The 19,773-nt window shown below is 42.0% G+C and overlaps 1 protein-coding gene across 1 annotated transcript in view; it reads left to right on the top strand.

Annotated features, from left to right (window-relative positions):
• The window catches only part of NOTCH2 (notch receptor 2), a 133,072-nt gene that overhangs the window by 4,461 nt on the left and 108,838 nt on the right, over positions 1-19,773 (top strand). The window contains exon 2 of the mRNA XM_067536366.1: positions 11,071-11,152. Within this exon, the coding sequence (XP_067392467.1) occupies positions 11,071-11,152 (82 nt within the window). The remainder of the gene's footprint in view (positions 1-11,070; positions 11,153-19,773) is intronic.

Here is a 19,773-nt window from a genome sequence, read left to right as displayed (position 1 = left end):
ATCTGATGATTGTTACTGATATTCACAGTGTGGGGGCTTTCTTTGATCAAACAGCAGCAAGTAATAGGCAAACACAGGAATTTTAATTTTCCTGTGTGGAAGGTTGCATCCTTATTTCTTGGATGCAGACCCTGCCACTATTTCAACACCTTTGTTACTGCTAGATTGGACAATTGCAATGCACTCTGCATGGGGCTTTTCTAGAAGATAACTTGGCCTCATTAGCTATCCATTTGTTTCCAGATGCAATTTATATTTACAAAATCCTTCATTATTTGAGTCTAGCTACCTTATACCTTTCTCTCCTTATGCATCACCTAAGCATTTAATATCACCCGGGATGCTCTTGCTAACAATCTCAAGACTTAAACTCTTGGATTAAGTTTGGAGAGGGATATGGGAAGGTTAGAGGTAGGTTATGCTTGTTTTTGAGAGATGGCCTTTGGCTTCTGAGTCTCTTCAGTTGGGTAAGGAAGTTCTTGTCAGCTTAATCAGTTTTGTTGTTCATTTGTGCTGTCTTTAAATCACTAATGCTATAAATCAACTGACACTTTTTTCTTTCATAGAGGTTGAATAGGACTGGAACATCGTATTTCTAAAAACAATGTTCAGATTGTGAAAGGGAGCAGTACAGTTGTGTTTTGGGACTGATCTGGCTGAATTTGCTTATAAAAAGATGTTGCACTGTAACCCATGTTGCCATGGTTATATTGATCTTGAGAGAGCTGGAATTTGGATGTATATTGTTTATCAAGTTAGGCAGTGAAGGCAACAGCAGAGTTTGGAACACTTGTTTCTTTTGGAATTGGAAATTTTATCTAAAATACCCAGTAGACACCATTTTTAGATGCATATAACTTCAATCCATTGTATTTCAAGTTTGTCTTGTTGGCTAGGCTCCATGGATCTAAGGAATCTGGGGTGTGATGACCATTAACTTTGAGGCATTGCTCACTCCCCCTCAGGGCGTTTCAAGGGCATCTCACCCAGGCTGAAAAACGGGAGTCTACTTTTCCAAGCATCTATGTTAAAAGCCCTTTGTAGTTACATATTCTTGGTTTCTATGAGCTCATTCAAAGGTCATCTTGCCAACAAGAGTCAAGTCAACATGAGGGCAGCATCTTATCAAAGCCTCTCTGGAAGGAACAATGCCTGTGTCATACTTACCACACAGTCCTCTGAAATCTCCAGAAAAAAAATCAAGCATTCTATTTGGAAAATATTCTATTTCTGGAGCATATGCCCTCTATTTTTTACTAAGAGTATAAGGATGAAAATGGAGCTTTGTGTCTCAAAAATATATTGGCTTCTGCTGTTTCTTCCCAGCGGGATGTCTTAGTCCTATTTCTGTGACAGTGCTGTTAGTTGCTATGGAAGCAATGCTGATGCCAAGCTTTCTTGAGGGGTAGAAACTCTTTTAAATCCTTTTTAATGTCCACATGAACACTAAAGAATGATGGAGGGTTTTAGAGAGAGCAGTATAAGCATAATTATTTCAACATCAAATGGTTTTCAAAATTTCCACAGAGACGTCCGTATCTCTTTAGATCTTTAATTGTCTCAACTAAAATGGTGCTCCCTGAATGAGGGTACTTTATTAAAGCTTTCCTATTTTAACCAAATACATTGTGTCGTAACTCGGCTGTTAAGTTTTTAAATAATGTTTTGGCTTTGTATATTAGAAGAACACTTTCAATCTGAAGATTATGGGAATGCAGGAGGCAATGGCTGTAAGGGTGATGGTACTGTAGAATATCTGATTTGAGTTTGCTCATTAAAATTGATGCCTTGGCCAGTTACTGAAGTGTCTGAACTGGGGACAAGAATTCCTTAATTTCAGCTCTGGAATTTGGGCAGCAACCTCCAGTTCTGCAAAAAGATAGATCTTCATCAGGCTCTGATTATCCAGGCCCTGACTGAGAGGAAGACTGAAGGGGGATAATGGGTGATTGCAGGACCTAAAGTCTTGGGTCTGAGCGCTTGTGGCACAAGCCTTTGCTTCATCACCTGTAGTCAGAGATTCACCCTTTGGACTATTGAATCAATGAGGCCTATCCAGGATTTCTGCCTCTGCAAGATCTCTTCTCTCAGGGTGGTTCTTTTAAAGGCCTTTTAGCAGTTTGGCCTTTGATGCACTATAGGCAAGATCCATGGTCTTGTTGCTCTTTTCCTATGAAGTCAAGAATTGTTGTTTAAGAGGCCAGCTGAGAATTCCCGATTCTCTCTCTTCTCTTAGAAAGCCTGTGGCATCAGCTCTGTACATTTCCATCCCTCTGATCCCTGGAGTCAGACAGATGCTCCTTCTTGCCCTGGCTCTGCATCTTCCCTGCCAGCCGTGCTCTGGAGCCACCCTGAACCTGGCCTGGAAATCTACCAAGGGAGAATCCAGTGCTCGGATAGAAAGGGAGCCCTGGGGTACGTCTGTGCTGCAGCTGGGAGCATGTTGCTGCTTACCAGTTGAAGTAAACAGACACTCACTAGCTGTACTTAAACTAGCCGCCAAGTACAAACCTACTGGGGCCCCCAGGTTCGTATTCAGGCAACTAGCATGAGCCACTGCCGGTGCCATCCCAGTGCCAACTATTTTTAGCATGCTAGTTCAAGTAGAGCTAGCATGCTCCCAGCAGCAATGTTGACACACCCATAGGATGTGGCTATGTTTGAGCTGGAAGTCTGATTCCCAGCGTGCATAGATGTAACTGCATCTAGCTTTGCTTGAACTAGTGCCTAAAACCAGAAGTGTAGCCAGCGCACCACGAGCAGCAGGAGGGGCTAGCCACCTCAAGTACATAGCCAGCGTCTCCAACGGACATCAGCTCAGGGTGGACAGCCCCTCCCGCCACTTCTGCGACTGTATTCTGTTTTATGTTTTTCATTGAGCTAGCATGAGCATGTCTCTGACATATGCTCAGGCTCGGATTGGGTGGGCTTAGGTGCTAATTCCAGCCCACCTGTGGCTATGCCACTGTCTTACGTGTAATGTTGGTGTGGTTGGGGGAATAGAATTGCCCTTTGTAAGGATTTCCAAATGACGTCTCTGAAGCTTGATAGTGATGTAGGGGATGAACAGTGTAGAGGAAACTTCATCCTGAGATCCTACTCTTGCTGTCAATATGGTGGAGGTTTCAACATGTCTGACAACAGTTAGTTTCATGGAGTTTTAGCCAGAGTTGTGGAAGCTCATACCTTGGGAGTGTGTCGCATTGCAAGCTTTTTTCAATGTATACAATCTCACCATAGTAGCTTTCTCTAAAAATGAGGATTTAGAGCACTGCTAAAGATTTATCCTTCCATTCAAACCACCTGTAGTGAAGAAAGTTGCTGGACTTTATCAATTTCCACACAAGGATCTGAGTACTTCTCTCACCTGATTCCTAGTTTCCTGTTGGCCGTAGCTAGATAAGCTGTGGATATATCTAAAGGTGTTCAAACCTTACATACACAGTACCAAAAGAAGCCAGAAAGATCAACATTGTGAGAGGAAGGCATATTCTGCCATGTTAAGTGAGATCAAAAGATTTGAAAAAACTGAGTTTGTGCTCTTTATTGCTTTAAGGTATAAAAATTCCTGGAATGGCTTTTTAATCACATTCTGCTAGTTTTTCCATAGAACTATCAGGAATGTAAAGTTTGTTCTTCCTGGTTTTGTGGGAGGATTAGTGGGATGTCTAGGGGATTTTATAAACTCTTAATACCTTATTTGAAGATGTGATCTTTAACATTTTGAGCAAATTAATTATTTGTTAGTCACTAAAGTTAAATAGGTCTTTACAGGAACAAAACAAAGTTTAATCAGTTTGATTAAAAAGGCCTTTCCCTCCTCAAAAACTTTTTATTGTCCTTATTAACATACATGAGCTTTTCATGCAAGTATTAACAAATCTTATCCATAACCAGTATCTGTTACCTTTAAAGATCCATTTGCATTTTGGCAACCCCTTGTTATCTGTATTTAGCTTATTCAGATTTTCAAAATAGTAACCAGTAATGATAAAATCTCCTTCATTCTGATATAAGGCTATCATTTTTTCATTGTAAGGATTTTCTGTACTACTGTTGGAGGATCTGTCTTTTTCCAAAAGTGAGCTATCTCATATCTGGCTGCTAGTAGTAATTGTGTTTATCAATAGATCCTTCCCAGAGTCAGTAACTTCTTTTGTACTGTAAACTAATGGATTGACCATGGGTTTTGTGGGTAGCCTAACTAGTTATCTTAAATTCTATTTCTGGCTTTCCTCTAAATCTTAGGGCATTCCCTCCCTTTATGCAGCGGTCCTCATTCTGTCATATCTTTTCCAGCATTTTACTCCCTTTTTATATCTTTTCCTTAGCTTAAATGGAGTGAGGTACCATTGGTAAAATATTTTGTAGTTTTCCTTACTGAATACACAAATAGATGAGGTATTGACCTTTCTCCAGATATTTTCCCTTTGTTCCTTTTTCAATGCTCTTCTCATTTTTCCATAGAGGTAGTCTTATCTTCTAGATCAGTGGTCTTCAACCTTTTATCATTTGTGGACCCCTAAAACATTTCAAATGGAGGTGCAGACGTCTTTGGAAATCTTAGACATAGTCTGCAGACCTCAGGTTGAAAACCACTATTCTAGATCCATCAGTAATTATTCGTTATACCATGTAGAGGTAATCAGTGTTATACTGTGTATTCGTTATACTGTATGTGTTATCCCAGGCCCTTTGAGATGTCTTTTACCATAATCAATGTTTCTATCCTTGCTAATGGTCTCTTGAAACTTGGGCTTCCTGAATAGAATTTGATATAATGGCTTAGTAACAAATAAGCCAAGACTGGTATAATATTCCCTATGAGTTCTTTGATGGTATTAATTTCCATAATTTTGTTATAGAATTGGTATCTGAGGGTTGTATAGTCTTTTCCCTCCTATTTATTATATATTGGATTACAGAATCCTGGCTGAAATTCTAGATTGTTTCTGGTAGGTGTAAGTGAGGACGGCAAAGGTCTATCTGTCTGTATCAAATTCCATATCCACAGTGCCCCCCCGGAACCTGGATTTTTTTCTCTTTGTGTTGCTCTCTATTTCTCAGGTTAAAAATCAATGCACTAAATTTATATTTAAAGTCCTATTTGATATCTACCACATGTTTACAGGGGTCACGTTGGAGCAAGGCTGATAACAATTTTAATTGAGCTGTTCAATGATATTTTAGTAAATTTGGTACTGCAAATCTCTCTTTGAGTGGGTCTATAGAGCAGGGTGGCCAAACTTGCTGACCCTTGAGCCTCTCCTCCCTGCTGGACAGAATCCTCTAGCCCCACCACCCAGCTGCAGGGCAGAAGCTTTGAACTTCCCACCCTGGTCTGGTAGGTGGAGAAGCTCCGAGCCATGGTTGGTCATCCCTCCTATAGTTTTCTTGGGTTTTTTTCTGTGTAACTTATTGGCCCATACAAAGCAGCAGTGTGGCCTAGTGGATAGAATCTTGGACTGGGACTCAGGAGATCTGGGGGTCTATTTTTGGCTCTGCCTGCTGGACAACCTTGGACAGGTCACTTCATCTCTCTGTGCCTTAGTTTCTCTATCTGTAAAATGGAATAATGATACTGACCTCCTTTGTAAAGCGCTTTGAGGTCTGCTGATGGAAAAACACTAGACAAGAGTAAGGTATTTATTATTGTTGCTCAAGTTCTTTTCGGTATTCATATTGGGTAGGGCCTTAAATGAGAAATTTAATGATGGCAAATAATTAATTGTAATGGCTCCTACACAGCCAAGACACATGTATTTTCTTCAGATTGAAAACAAATCATTTATCATTTTTGAAATAATGGGAGGAAAAATTCATATTCTGATTGAGGATAGGAGAGAGATTGACTACTAAATATTTTATTTGTTTAGATGAGGCAAACTCAAATACATCTTGCAGTTTTCTCCTCATAGACTCCTCTAGCTCTGTATTTATATACTATAGATTGATATATTACTGAGTTCATTAATTTTTCAAAATATAAGCCATAGACTGTGCTACATTGGGGAAACATTAGTATCACATTGTCTGCATACAGCACAATTTTATGTTCTGTTTTATTAATTGTTAATCCCAGTTATGCTGTTATTCTGCCATGTATTTTGTACCAGGAGTTCAATAAAGAAGGAGGACAGCCTTGTCTGGTACCTGCTTGTAGCTGGAATTCTTGGGAGTGTGCCCTATTAACTTTTGTCCTAATGGAGGAGGAGTCATATGTATCCATGTCTTCATGTTACCTCCAAAACTCATCCTTGATAGTAGTGTTTCTAGGAAAGGCCACTCTACTTTATCAAAGGCCACCTCCAGCATCTAAAGATAACAGAAGACCTTTATTTGGTTTGTTCTGTTCTGCCTATCATGAATTACTTTTATGACTTGTCTGATATCACTCCGTTGTCTGTTATGTATGAAATCTGTTTGATCAGTGTGTATTAATTGAAGCAGGACTGCTTCTTTTCTTCTGGCCACAGTCTTTGAAAATATTTCTACAGTAAGAAGCAAAATTGGTTTAAATGAGACATGTAGTAGCTTGTCTTTGTGGCTTTGTTGTTCTTTGTTATACCATCTTTTAATGTAGTGGGAATCTCCTTACTCTAAAAAATCATTAGCATGGTTGGCTTGCCTGCAGTGATATCTGATATATATCTTCTTATAAAACTCTATTGAGAACCGCTCTGGTCCTGGGGATTTTTGTGCTGGCTTTGATTTTAATAGCTTCTGTGACTGCCTTTCTTTATTGGTCTTCCTAAATATCAACTGTTCCTGAGTTAACCTTGGCATGATAGCCTCAACATATGCCATAATTTCCCCCTGAGATGCCTTATAGTTGGAAACATAAAGATCTATGGTTGTCTGAATTCAGTAATCTCTAACCATTCTAAATTTTACTACTCTTTTACATTTTATGTTTGTATTTGACTCTTCCCTTTCTAATATATAGGTGAGGCGTTTATTAGCCTTATTCCCCCCACATGATACCTCTGTTTCAGCAAGCTTATGAGGCCGTTTTCAGTTGTCTCTAAATATGGCATTTAGGTGCCCTCTGAAAGCTGACTCCTCTTAATAGCTGTACTCTAACTCTCTTAGTTCTTGGGATAAAACTTCACTCTTTCCTCTAGATTTTCAAGCCTAGATGGGGCCTGAATTTCTAAGGTGAAAAAGCAGAAGAACAAACAAATCACAGCTTTCAGACAGCTTTTTACATCATAAAGGGGCATGAGCTTAGCTCTTTCTCTCTTCTTAAAAACATCTTTAACCTTGCACATCACTCATTAAGAGGTTCTTTTCCTAATAAAGTTAAACCTGGGATAAATTGTCACATTTACATGAGCACCTTTCTGGCAAGACACTCAGGATGTTGTAAGAGTCAGAGAATCTCCTCCAATTCCTTGGGAAGATCATTCCATGCATCTGATGCTGTCGTATCTGTGGCTGCCAACTCTTTCAGATTAATATCCTTGGAGATACTGCCTAATGTGCAGGCCAAAGTAGACCTACTGGTGCAGGATTTGGATCTACTCAGCAAATGTCTTTACTGCAGAATTAATGTAGGCTTTTTCTTGATTGTTGCCACAAAATCCCCTTCTGTCCACACACATGACACTCACATGAGTTTAGTGCTTTCAGCCTGGGCTGGTTAGCCCTGCTAGGGGTATAGGTTAGAGCCTGAGTGTTGCTTTCACTTGGTCTGGGAACCCACTCACTTAGCAGTGATGAAGGCTAAATGCACTGCAGGCTAAACCACTTGAGTGCTGATAGTCCTCCAATGCCTTCCCACAATTCTCCCCATGTGCCTAGAAGGACAGACACATTCTCTCACAATTTACTGGGAAAGAATCATGGAGTAGCTCAGCTTACCGAAGCACAAAGAACTGTGGGATGTGCCCAGCAGTCCTAGCAACACACGGGTGAGGACAGCACCAGTCAGGACACAGTAACTCAGGTGTGGCTTTGCACTGTGGCTGCTCACACCTGGGCTAGGGTAAGCCAATTGCCAGTCATCCGAGTTAATGCTGCAGTGAAGACATGCTCTAAGAAACCAGATTTTCTGACCTAAGAATGCTACTATGACTTCATTTCCTTCACTTATGTATGTTGCAACCTCGGGTGAGAGCTCTTTCAAGCTGAAGAGCAGATCAGTTATACACTAACTTAGTAATTAACAAAGGCAGGAGGGATCTTGTGAGACAAGGGGTCAGAATCTGTGACCACCTGACACACATACCTTTTTTAAAATTGTTAAAATTACCATGAAATGAAATGCAGGAAGACAATGCTTTTTGCACAAAGAACAAGCTAATTTTGCTATGGGAGCCATAGATTATAATGTCCCTTGTGCATTTAAAAGGGTGTTGTCAGGTTAAATTATTTTAGTTTTTTAAATTGAGTACATCTTTCAATAATTTTAAACGTTTGTAATATAATTGGAACAATTTTAATCTTATTTATATTGATTGTTTTTTGTTTAATCTTTTTGTTTAGTCTATCTTAATTGTCTGAGATGAAGGAAGCACAAAAAGTAATCGGTTTCACTTTTGCTTAGTCAGTTTTAGATTATCATGCTCTCTACACAGTTAAATGCTTGATTTGCACTGTCCAGTTTGCACAGTTATTGAAATTGACAGAGTAACCCTCAGTTGTTTAAAAATCTGGTAGGCAGCAGTTCAAGGTGATGCTATTTTGTTGGAAAACAGAGGGAATTAATCATTGCTCTTCTTTACCAGTGTTTGGGCTCATAAACTGGGGCAGAGGCTGCACACCCTTCTAACTACCTTAAGAATCTACTCTTCTTTGTTTGTGCTGCTCTACTTTGCTTCACTGATTCACAGGCTCTTTACTGAAAAGCTGAATGCAGTTACCCTCTTATTTCCTTACGCTTGGCCATACAAAGATGCTATTGAAAGTTCAGTCTATATTGGTGGTCAAATGCTAGTTACGCTTTTGAGTGGGTTACAAAAAGTCAAATAGTCACTCGGTTTTCATTGTAGTAACAAGGCTTCAAAGCTAATATGGACATCTGCTTGCAAATACTGGTGAAGAGGAAATAACCCAAATCTTCTGGTTGTCATTGCATTGGCCTTATCACTGTGGGTAGATAGGGATATATGACTACACACCTCTGTCTTCCTGGGCCAGTGCATTAAAATTTGCTAATGGTCACTTTATTTCTTGTCCTACTCAGAGGATAATGGAGGACTGTAGAGGGTGAAGTCTCTAAATCTTAACATGCCCATTTGGGCTTCTGGCAGACACTTTACAACTAAAAACCATACTGGCCCAGACTTAACATTTGCTGTGGGAACAGTTAGGCTGCAGTAATGCTGGAGATACAGTTGTAAATATAATGATGGGATGTGTGTTATGTTGCTGTTTACTATGTAGGTACTATGGATATTGCTGGGAAGTGGAGGAAGAGTTGACGGGTGCAAAGCATAATAAGACTGAGCATTTTTGACATTTGCTGGAAAATAATTGTGTAAAATCTGTGTTAAAGCTCCTGTTGCCTAGTAACCCTGACCTAAGAGGTTATCTTAAGGGGCTCAGAGAGGAATTTTGTTCATTTCCTGAGTGCTGAGCAGAAGCTATACTGTCTCTAAGTGCCCCATTTTCTGAAATCAAGTTAACAGGAACCAGGCATTCACATTTTGTGAGGAATAGAATTGCTGTATCTTTAGCTATTTGGACTTTATTTTATTCTCTTGGGGATGCAAAGTTACAGCATTCCTACACACCTGATTGGGTATATGAATTTACATGCTCCAGGGTTGTTGAGAAATAAATAACCTTTCAGTCCTGATGTAGTAACTGCAGTTCTTTCTGAGTTTGGTTTCTAGACAAAACTGGAACTCGATGCTGAGAAACTTTAGTAGGCCTGATAGCTCTGCCTCTGTTGCTTTGTTTCTAGGGCAGGCCACCAGCTCAGAAATTCATGTCCAGAATTCAGACCCTAAGTGCTTGTTGAACAAGACACTCCTCACCCCCACCTCTGTTTTATCAAATTTCTCTTGGATATAGGTGTCTGCTTCACTCAAATACAAGTAATCCAAATAAAGAAGCTGAAGTTGAGTGTTCAGGATTTGATACAAATCAATGAAAGCAAAACTGAAATAAGAGTCCGTGTGTCCTGCAGCATGTGGAACACATGGGTATGTAGATTGGAATAGCCGTGCAAGAGGTGACAGTATTTTACTGTTGCTTCTAGGGGCCTCAGCCAAGATCAGTGGTGTTTAGTGCTTAACAAACATACAGTATACTTAAGCTTACAGTCTAAATAGACAAGGCAGACAAAGGCCTGGAGGTAAGTGGGGGTAAAACAGGCACAGAGGTAGAGTGACTTGCCCAAGATCATCCAGCAGGTGAGTGGCAAAACCAGGAGTAGAACCTAGGTCTCCTGATTCTGTTAGTGCCTTATCAACTAGACCATGCTTGATGCCTCGCTAAAAAGTCTTTAAATTCAGTATACAGAAAGTCTTTTCTCCAAAGTATTTAGATTCTGTTATACAAACCTTTATTTCTTAAGAGAGAATCTGCTCCTGTTTATCCCCCCAACCATAATCCCCTGATCATAACTGCCACATTAATTGTGATGTCATAGCAATTTCTGGATTAATTTGGAGAATAAGCAGCAAATTCGTGTGATCTATTGAGGAGCGGAGCCCCTCTTTTAATGTATATGATTCTAGCAATTGGAAAAAAGGGATGGAAAAAGTGTGTGGTGGAGGATGTTCTAAGTAGAAAGTTCATCAGGAGCTGTTTTATTTAAGGGTGGCTCCAAGCCCAAGGTAATAAAGTTTGAAACCTTTGTGTCCTATACATTGAAGTAATGACACTATTATCTTTGTTGTTTGCTGCAGTTATTGTGCTTTGTTTTGAAAGTGTCTGTTAAGAGAAACTGGATGTTTTTAGTGCCCCCTATGTTGCTCCACTACACAAACATTGTGGATTTGATTCCTTTTGCAATCCCTTTGGCTACTTTTGAAGTTTTAAATGTTAAACACTTCAGTGTTTAATACTGCTGTGATGTATGATGGTGACTGGCTTAACTCTTAATTGCTTTTCTTTCAGCTTTACAGTGTCTAGATGCTTTTAAGCCTTGTATCAACGAGGGAAAATGCATCTCATATCGCAATGGCACAGGATATTGCAAGTAAGTCAACTTTACTTTTAATCATCTCATCCTTTGCTTTTCAATCAAGATCTTAAACTTAAAGAAAATGACACAAAGGCTGTGGTCAGGTTCAGGCTTTGTGTGAATTTCTGATCAACACGAAGAATCTTTAAGCCATTGGCCCTCTTTGGGTTGTAGGCTGCATACCTGTGGAAGAACAGAAAAATAGAGATTAGAGATGGAAAGACTTATTATGAAGCTCTTTCCTCACCATTGAAAGTAGTTCCCTACATTACTGTGGTTCTCCTTTGAGCATCGTCTGCATGTGTCTTTATGCTTGGGTGATGCATGTCCTGAAAGCATAGCTTGGGACTTTCTGGCTGGCAGTGTACCTTGGGAATGGGCAGCACTGTGCTTCTGTCTTTGTGAGAGCGTCAACGGGAGCATAGCCCCAAGTGCCGTTCATTCCTTTTTGATTGCCACAGACAGCGAGCATAAATACTAATGCTTCAGTCATTTCCCACAGTTTGTCCCCTTTAGGGAAACTTTAATGCTGCTTTTCTTCTAGGCTGTTTTTTTTGTAACATAAAAAATCTGTTAGCTTTTGTTCAGGTTCTTAGCTTGGACTTTAACAGTTTGACTTCTTTACATTGGGCTAGGAATAGAGGTTGTGAAAGTGATGAAGCTTATGGGTAGATTTCCACACCCTGCTCCAAAACGTCCATAACTTGTAGCAGGTGGGAGCTCACTCCTCTTCCAGCGACTTGGCTTTATTTGCAAAAGGAACTCATAGCTCAAAATCCAGGTCAAGCTTAGCTATTTACAGGGTTCTTCTGAACTCCTCCGTCCCCACCTTAGGTTCTGCCACCTCTTTGTCTGCGTGGGGCAACAAGCCCCATACAGCACTGTGTCACAGGAACTCACCTAGCATTCTCCAGCTAATAGGGTTGGTTTCTTGGCAAATTCTTGCAGCCTTGTTATAACTGTAAATTTGCTTTGTTGCTGCTGTGTGGAAAATCTCTAAAGCACAACAGACACGCTGGATCAGTCTGTAGTTTTTGGAAAATGACATTGTACCTGTTTGAACATAACTCACTTTTGGTAGGTTAGCTTTGCAACTACAAGGAATAGACTTTTTTTAAAAGCAGGCTTCAATTCTGCAAAAGGCTGATGGTGCTGGTCATCCTTACCTGTTAGAGCCAGCTTCCCACTTGCCAGTGTGAATGGATTTTTCAAGCCTTGTTTACTTCATTAGTGCTAGTAAGTACCATTTGGTAGCACAGTGAAATCTTCTCTTCTTGATGCTTACATTCTTTAAATATTTGTAGATTACATCCCAGCTCCTTAGGCTGGCTAAATAAGAGCTATTCATATTTAGCTCTTTTCAGCCTTTCCTTCATAAATCAAGCCCTCCTGCCCCTGAATGTTTGTTATTCTTCTGTAAAGTCCCTTCAATTTGTCCATATCTTTCTGCTAATATGGTGCCCCAAACTGAAGGTGGTATTTTGTGAAATTGCATCTGAGATGTGTAGAGGGAAAATCATAATCTCCTTATACCTTTTTCGTTACAAATCACTGGGGGTTTTTTACAGCCGTGATGCACTGCAAGCTAATACTTGCTGTCCTGTATTGCCTCTTAGGTTTCTCCCATTTCTCCCCCTAAATCTCCTTCCCAGATTTCTCCTTTCCATGCTTTAGATTATTTCCCCCAGATGCATGAGCAGCATTTTTTCAAAACTGAAGCTTGCTTTCGCTCCTTTTCCCTGCCTGTTAAATAACTTTCTGTTTCTGTTTTATGACTGGTGTTGCAATTGTTTCTAATTAGCACCACTTGTCATCTTATTAATCTGGCATCTAGGTGTATGGATCATAATAAAGGTGTTAAATAAAACTGATTCAAACACTGATCTCTATTGTACCTCATTACCAACTTCTCCATCTTGATACAGTCCTATTAATGGTGTTCTTGACTATATACCATCTCTTGGACAGTTTTCAGTACACCTGGTAACTTTCTTAGCTAGTTTGAATTTCTCATTTAAGATTTTGACGCTGTTGGTTGTTTTACTAAATCCAAATGTTGATCACTTCACTAACTGCAAAGTGCTCTCAAAAGCTATCAAGCATATCTGTCAAGATGAACACCCAAGTAATTTAAAGCCGTGGTTGCTGGCAGTACTTCTGGCTGGTGGCATATTTGAAAAAAGTATGATTTTCAGCTGTTTGCATCTCTTGCTGCTGCCTTCCGCTTTTTGGGAAAAGTCTACTGCAGGGCCTAACTCCTCTTCTACTCACAGCTCAGTCCTTCTCCGGACACCAATGAAAATTGAAGGCAGACAGTGCAAGCTCTGACACGTGCATGACCTTGCACCAAATTTCCAGTTCTGGTTTAATGGTTTATTTTCTGTAGAGAGGAAGGAAATGTAGCAGAAAACTCAAACTCAGTCCTTTAAAAGGTGGAATTTCCACGTTGGCTGTTAGCATCCTATTTTCCTCTTCACTGACTATGGGGAACTTTTAATAGGGGAACTTTCCATCTGGTGGGGCAACCTAAATTATTTTCTGAAATATTTTTATAGCTGCAAGAGTAGAAATATTGTGTTCAGGAAGCTGAGCTTTCATACCAAGGCAAGTGGGCTGAGCTGGAGCTCTCCAGTATCACTCACTAGTTAGCTAAATCCCCACCCCTCCCACTTGGTTGTGTTTTCTGAATTTGCTTCAGTACTTCCTCTGTTTGGCAATAAGTTAATGAGAAGCTCTCTTCCTCTTTAGTTCCTCCACAGAGCTGTTTGTTCCAGTGTGTTATCAGACTAACTTGTTACAACTGGCAGTAGGGGAAGATTTAGGACCTGCAATAGACATATCCCAGAAAGGAGGAAGGCAGTAGCAAGAGTTCTGTACAGCTCGAAATCATACATTTTTTTCAAATAAATGATTAAAGCCCCCACCAGCCAGAAGTATTGCAATCAACCGCGGCTTGGAATTACTATCCATGAGGAACAAATGATGAAGTAGAAGCCCAGCACATCATAGGTAGATGTACACTGAATAAGAATTGGGTTAGATGAGAATGTTGATAAGCAAAATAACTAGTCTAAATGCTGGGCAAAGCAGCAAGAAAATAACAACTTAGTACTGAAACCACTGTCATCAGAGTGGTAGTTCTGTACTGTCCATGTCCTGCCTAAAAAGAGACCTGGATCTAGTCTAGAAAGAGCCTCCTCTAACTTGGCCAATTTCTGGCTGTTAAAATTTCGGGGTGGGATGGAGACCTTGAGCCTGATGATAAAGCCTTTAGTGGATCCTTTATATTCTGTAAAGCATACTGCTCTTGTGACTGGTCTAGGTATGCTTTGGGTAGCTCCTGTGCCCGTTTTCTTGTGTCACTGTTTGCTGGTGCTCCCAACCTCCTCTATCCTTGACTTTATAGTTAGGCACATTCCTCACTCCTGTTTCTGTCCATCCTGAGGTCAGAATTTGTTTTCTTTCTGAGGTGTCTCAGTGAGTCTCTTCAAACAGGAGATACAAAAACACTTTTCTTAAATGGATTTTATTAACACAATTAGAAATAAAAGAAACTGCCCTTGCCTATGCAATAAGAGTAAGAGCTCTATTCCACAGGCCTAGAGCTTAAATTATAAAGTATTGTTCAGGGTGTTGCTGATCTGAGTCTTCAGAACAGACTGAACTGAAGGATGCTGTTAGAAGTGCTGTGGAAGGGGGTGGGGAGTATCTTGCTATAAATTTGTACAGGGCCTCGTGCAGTGGCCCCCCCAGACCTGACTCAGAGGCCTTTGACTGTTACCACACTGAATTAACTAACTCTCTAGTAGGTGAGGATGTTCCCAGATCCCAGATGTTTGTTTTTCCCCCTGCTTGCGGCTTTGGGGGCAGTACCAAGCCAAACAGTCACTGTCAGTGTGGGAATGTTCCAGACTGCTGGTCAGCCTTGTTCTGCCTCAGCTGCCAGCTGGCTATTCTAGGCATCCTTGCTGCTGAGTAGAAACTGGAGTCAAAAGAAGGGGTGGAAAAAGTAATTTTGTCAATCTGGTTCTTTCAAACCTGTGTGGTCAGGTTCCAACTTTGTCAGAGGACAGTTTCCACTCCCATTTCTGGCTCCGTTGCTGAGGCTCTGCCCCTGCAGCATCTTTTGCATGCCATGTTTGCATTTCACGGCTGCGGCTTGCATAGTACTCACGCATCTGGCAGCCCTGACTTACATGCAGCTGAGTGCAGGAAACTTACCTGCTGTTTTGCCATAGCAGGAGGCCTCCCCTCTGCTCTCCCTGTTACTTTGCAGCCAGGTAGGAGCAGCTGGAAAGAAATGGTAGCGGCAGTAGCAGGTGATGGTCCCAACAGTATTGTTGCCAGCCTTGCGATATTATTGTGAGTGTTGTAATTTCAGGACATTTGGGGGGGGGGGCTCAGATGAGAACAGACAGCTAAGGAATTTTGCCTGAGCAGGTTGCAGTTTCTCCCTACAGCTGTTAGCTGCTGTGCTGCAGGCAACCCTAGAAGTTGCCTGCAGTATGAGAGTGCCCCTCTGCTGTGAATGGGGCAAGGGCCCAGAGTCAGTAGCACAGCACAGCTGGTGCCTCCAGAGCTTGGCAGCTGTGGCCTCCCCCACAAAGCAGGAGAGTGAGTTAGTGGAGGTAGGAGCCCAGGGAAGCCCCCTCACCTGTGGGCTGATGACCAGAGGCAGCTGTGGGAGTCTGCCAGGGGATTGGTGGTTGGGGAAGAGGCAGGCTGAGGAACCAGCGGAGGCAGCTGGAGAGCAGGGAGGGGGCTGCGCAATGTCGGGGGATTGGGGTGTTGGGGCTTGCATTTTTTTACTCAGGGTTGAATTTGTAACCCATTAGGAGTAGCTGGAGGCTGGGAGGGCGTGTGTGTTCATAAACCAGAGATGGACCAAAATAACTTTTAAAGACTTTCAGCCAATCTCTCTCTCTCTCTTGAATTCTGACTTTTGCCAAACTCAAGAGATCAAAAAATGCAACGAGAGCCCCAGGCTCGTCATCACACAATGCACCACAGTAGCCAGTGCCACCCCAGCAGCCCCCTGAGCAAACGCCAGCTACCCCCAAGCACAGCTGCCACGGTTTGTGCAGTGCCAGTGTCCTACTCCGGCCACTGCCTGGGGCGGGATGGTGTGCTGACCGTAAGCTGAATTTCGTGGTTATATGCAAATCAAAAGCTTGGCTAGAAGCTGCACTGCCTCCTGCCTTCAGGCTGTCAGTGGGATGGTGGTAAGGGGTTTCCAGGCCCATCTCCATCCATTTAATCCCTTCTCTTCTCCAGGGCTTTGGCCAGCCCTTATTTCCCATAGGCCCTTCTTAGCTGGCTCTTCCCAATCAGATTCTAGCTGCAGGGATATGCTGGGTTGAAGGCTAGTGCCTCAGACTGCCTGCAGGGCCCAGCCTGGAGAGAGGAGCTGAGGACCTGTTTTCAGGGGCTAGGGTCAGTCCCAGATCAGCTAGTGAAAGCATCCAGCATGGCAGCATAAGGTCTGATAGACTTCCAGGGAAAAAGACTGAATCCAAAATAGGGGAAGGCCTTCCACTCTCAGGATGAGACTTGTTGGTCCGTCCCCTTTCCATCCCTTTAGATATTGGAAGGAAATCCTAAAGGCTGAAGCAAAAAAGGGAGGATCCCCTTGAAAGGAAAGGTATTCACTCTTTACATCTAGGGGGGAAGCTGGCAGTATAGTCCCTACGCTCCTAAAATTCTCTGTTGGAGTTCGGCAATGGGGACAAAAAGCTGGCCAGGGCCCAGGTGGGCAGAATACACAAAGCTGAATCTCACATAGAGACTTCTGTTCCTGTTGTTGTTGTTACTTATTTTATGATTCCTATTATTTGTTGATATTATCATAGCATCTAGGAGTCCAAGCCATGCACCAGGACCCCACTGTGCTAGATGCTCAACAAACACAGAACAAAAAGACAGCCCCTACCCCAAAGCGCTTGCAGTCGAAATAGTAAGAAGAAAGGAAAAAGCTAGCTACAGAATCTTGTTCTTCCTTCTGAGGTCTAGGTATGGGAGTCAGAAGGAGAAGACTGATTAAAACTTGTCCCAGAATATTTGCAAACCGTCTCAGCTTTGTCACAGGGCCTACATTTTCCCTCAGATGGTCCTCTGAAGGAGCAAGTGTTGTAGGAAATTCCTCCCTTCATGTACCAAATTAGAGCTGTATGCTTCCTCCTGAGCAGCCCCGGCTGATATCACTGGGCCTGAATGGGAAACTCCCATGAAAACTGAACATCTGGAAAGACTGGCTATAGCAATCTGCATTCCAGTGAAAAAGCTGGTGAATGTACCCAAAGTGGATGTAGTACTGTCTGGTGAAGATCAGCCTTTCCAACTGAAAGGACAGTTCTTCCAAAGGACCCCACAGAAAGGGGGTAGACTCAGCACTGAGGAGAAACAGCAACTTTTGCAGCACAACAGTGCATCAGCAGTCTTCATGTGTTCTACTGGCTCTGTTTTTCAGCATTGTGTGGATCCAGCTCCTTGGATTTCTAGCTGGTTTTTTATTTGAATCTTTAGTGTGTTTAGCAAGGGGAACATCTATTGTGAAACGTTTTGAGAACCTGCACTGAGACACTGTAGGCTGCAATTGCAGACCAGAGCTGTGACTTATGACAGGAAAGAGTGGGTTGAACTAAGCTTTGACTGAAATATTTGTGCTGGAAGGTAGCCCAGAGGGAGTAAAGGAGAAGCTTTAATTAGAAACAGCTGCAGGGCTGATGAAGCCCTTAAGATATTTTCCCACTTCAAATTCTTTGTAGCTTTCAAAAATCATAATTGGAAATAGCCTGTGTGTGAAACTTGTTCTGAAATAAATGATTCAGTTTTTGCTGAAGTAAGCAAAGAAAGCTCATGTGCTTCTAGAAAGTGCCAGGACAAACTGCATGCTCCCATTACTGTTCCTGAGTGCTAGATGGCAAACTGAGGCGAAACAGTGGCTTTTGTTTGGAAAGGGTATTATTTCCTCTCCTGAGCCTGTCATTTGGGAGCTGACACAAGCTGCTGCAATTTTAAGATGCTGTCTGAACAAGTGGCTTTTTATGTAAAGAACTTGAAAGAGCAAATCTTTCTGTGCCTCATTACTAGGGAAACTGATCCAAGTCTATAGCGGTGACTGGTGGATTAAAAGCATTCAAATCCAGCTTTACTAAAGGTGCCAGGCATAAACTGATCCATGCTTCTAGTGACACGATAGGGCATGTGCAGGGTCTTCTATTGCTCAGGGCGTATTGTCTCAGAGTGCTTATGAGTCAATCAACATTATCTATACCTTCCTTACTTTCAGACTTATTTGCAGCCCTGTATTGAGACGTGCTCTGAGCAGGGTTAGGCAGTACATTGGTGTAAGGCTGCTTGGGCTATGCTAGTGCTCTTTTTGCTGCCTATGGGATGCTAGGCTAACGGGGGGGGGGTAGCATCCGAAAAGGCTAAGATGTAGCCCCGCAGGGAGTGTATTGTCACCCGTACTGGTTTTCAATTCATTTTTCTGGACCGGGTGTTAAATGTAATCTATAAAACGACAAAGGGTTTGGACCCTGGATACTTGAGGCTGCCTCTTGCATGATGCTTGTATTGGGAGTGAAGTTCTGGAACAGTCTTCCAAGGGTAGTAATCAAAGCAAAACACCTAACTTGTGTCGAGACTGAGCTTGATAAATTTATGGAGGGGATAGTATGATGAGATTTCCTGCAGTGGCACATGGCCCATCTGCAACTGCTATTACAAATCACTCCAACAGCCAGAGGTGGGACACCAAATGGGGAGGGCTCTGAGTAATGGCAGAGAATTATTTCCCAGGGGTCTGGCTGGTGGGTCTCACCCACATGCTCAGGGTCTAACTGATTGCCATCTCTAGGTTGGGAACGAGTTTTCCACTAGGTCAGATTGGTAGAGAGTAGACCCTATGATTTTTTTTGCCTTCCTCTGCAGCATTGGGTACAAGTCACTTGCAGGTTTGAACTAAGTAAATGGTGGATTCTTTGTAACTTGAAGTCTTTAAGTCAAGATTTGAGGACTTCTGTAAGAAGCCCATAACCTCTGGCAAAGTCACTGAAGTGGGTGGGTGAGGTTATATGGCCTGCGATGTACAGCTCAGACTAGTTGATCATGATGGTCCCTTCAGACCTTAAAGTCTAGGTGTCTACAGCAGTTCAGATCATCTGAGGAGCTCGAGCCATCAGCCCCAAGGGAGGCAGAGTATTTTCAGAGCAGGAGCCTCAATTTCAGAATTTGCTTCCCCAAATTTGTTAACTTTGAATCATAGAATATTAAAGATGGAAGGGACCTCAGGAGGCCATCTAGTGCAACCTCCTACTCAAAGCAGGACTAACCTCAGTTAAATAATCCCAGCGAGGGTTTTGTCAAGCCTCAGCTTAAAAACCTCTAAAGATGGAGATTCCACCACCTCCCTAGGTAACCCATTCCAGTGCTTCACCACCCTCTTAGTGAAAAACTTTTTCCTAATAACGTTGAGTCACCCTGCAGATCTTTTGTGTTCTCCCAGCCTTTTTCTAGTGTGGAAGGGTAGGAGTAGATTAAAGAGGGTTATGAGAGAATTCTAGTTTTGGGGCATGGTGGGGATGGATGGAGAAGACATTCAGTTTAGGACATTGTTATCTATATATAGTATATGG

The sequence above is a fragment of the Emydura macquarii genome, unplaced genomic scaffold (assembly GCF_026122565.2).
Source record: "Emydura macquarii macquarii isolate MOO-44397 ecotype Brisbane River unplaced genomic scaffold, CSIRO-AGI_Emac_v2 contig_3534, whole genome shotgun sequence".
Lineage (NCBI taxonomy): Eukaryota > Metazoa > Chordata > Testudines > Chelidae > Emydura > Emydura macquarii.
The sequence above is the reverse complement of the archived record's forward strand: the minus strand, read 5'-3'. Positions and strand labels throughout refer to the sequence as shown.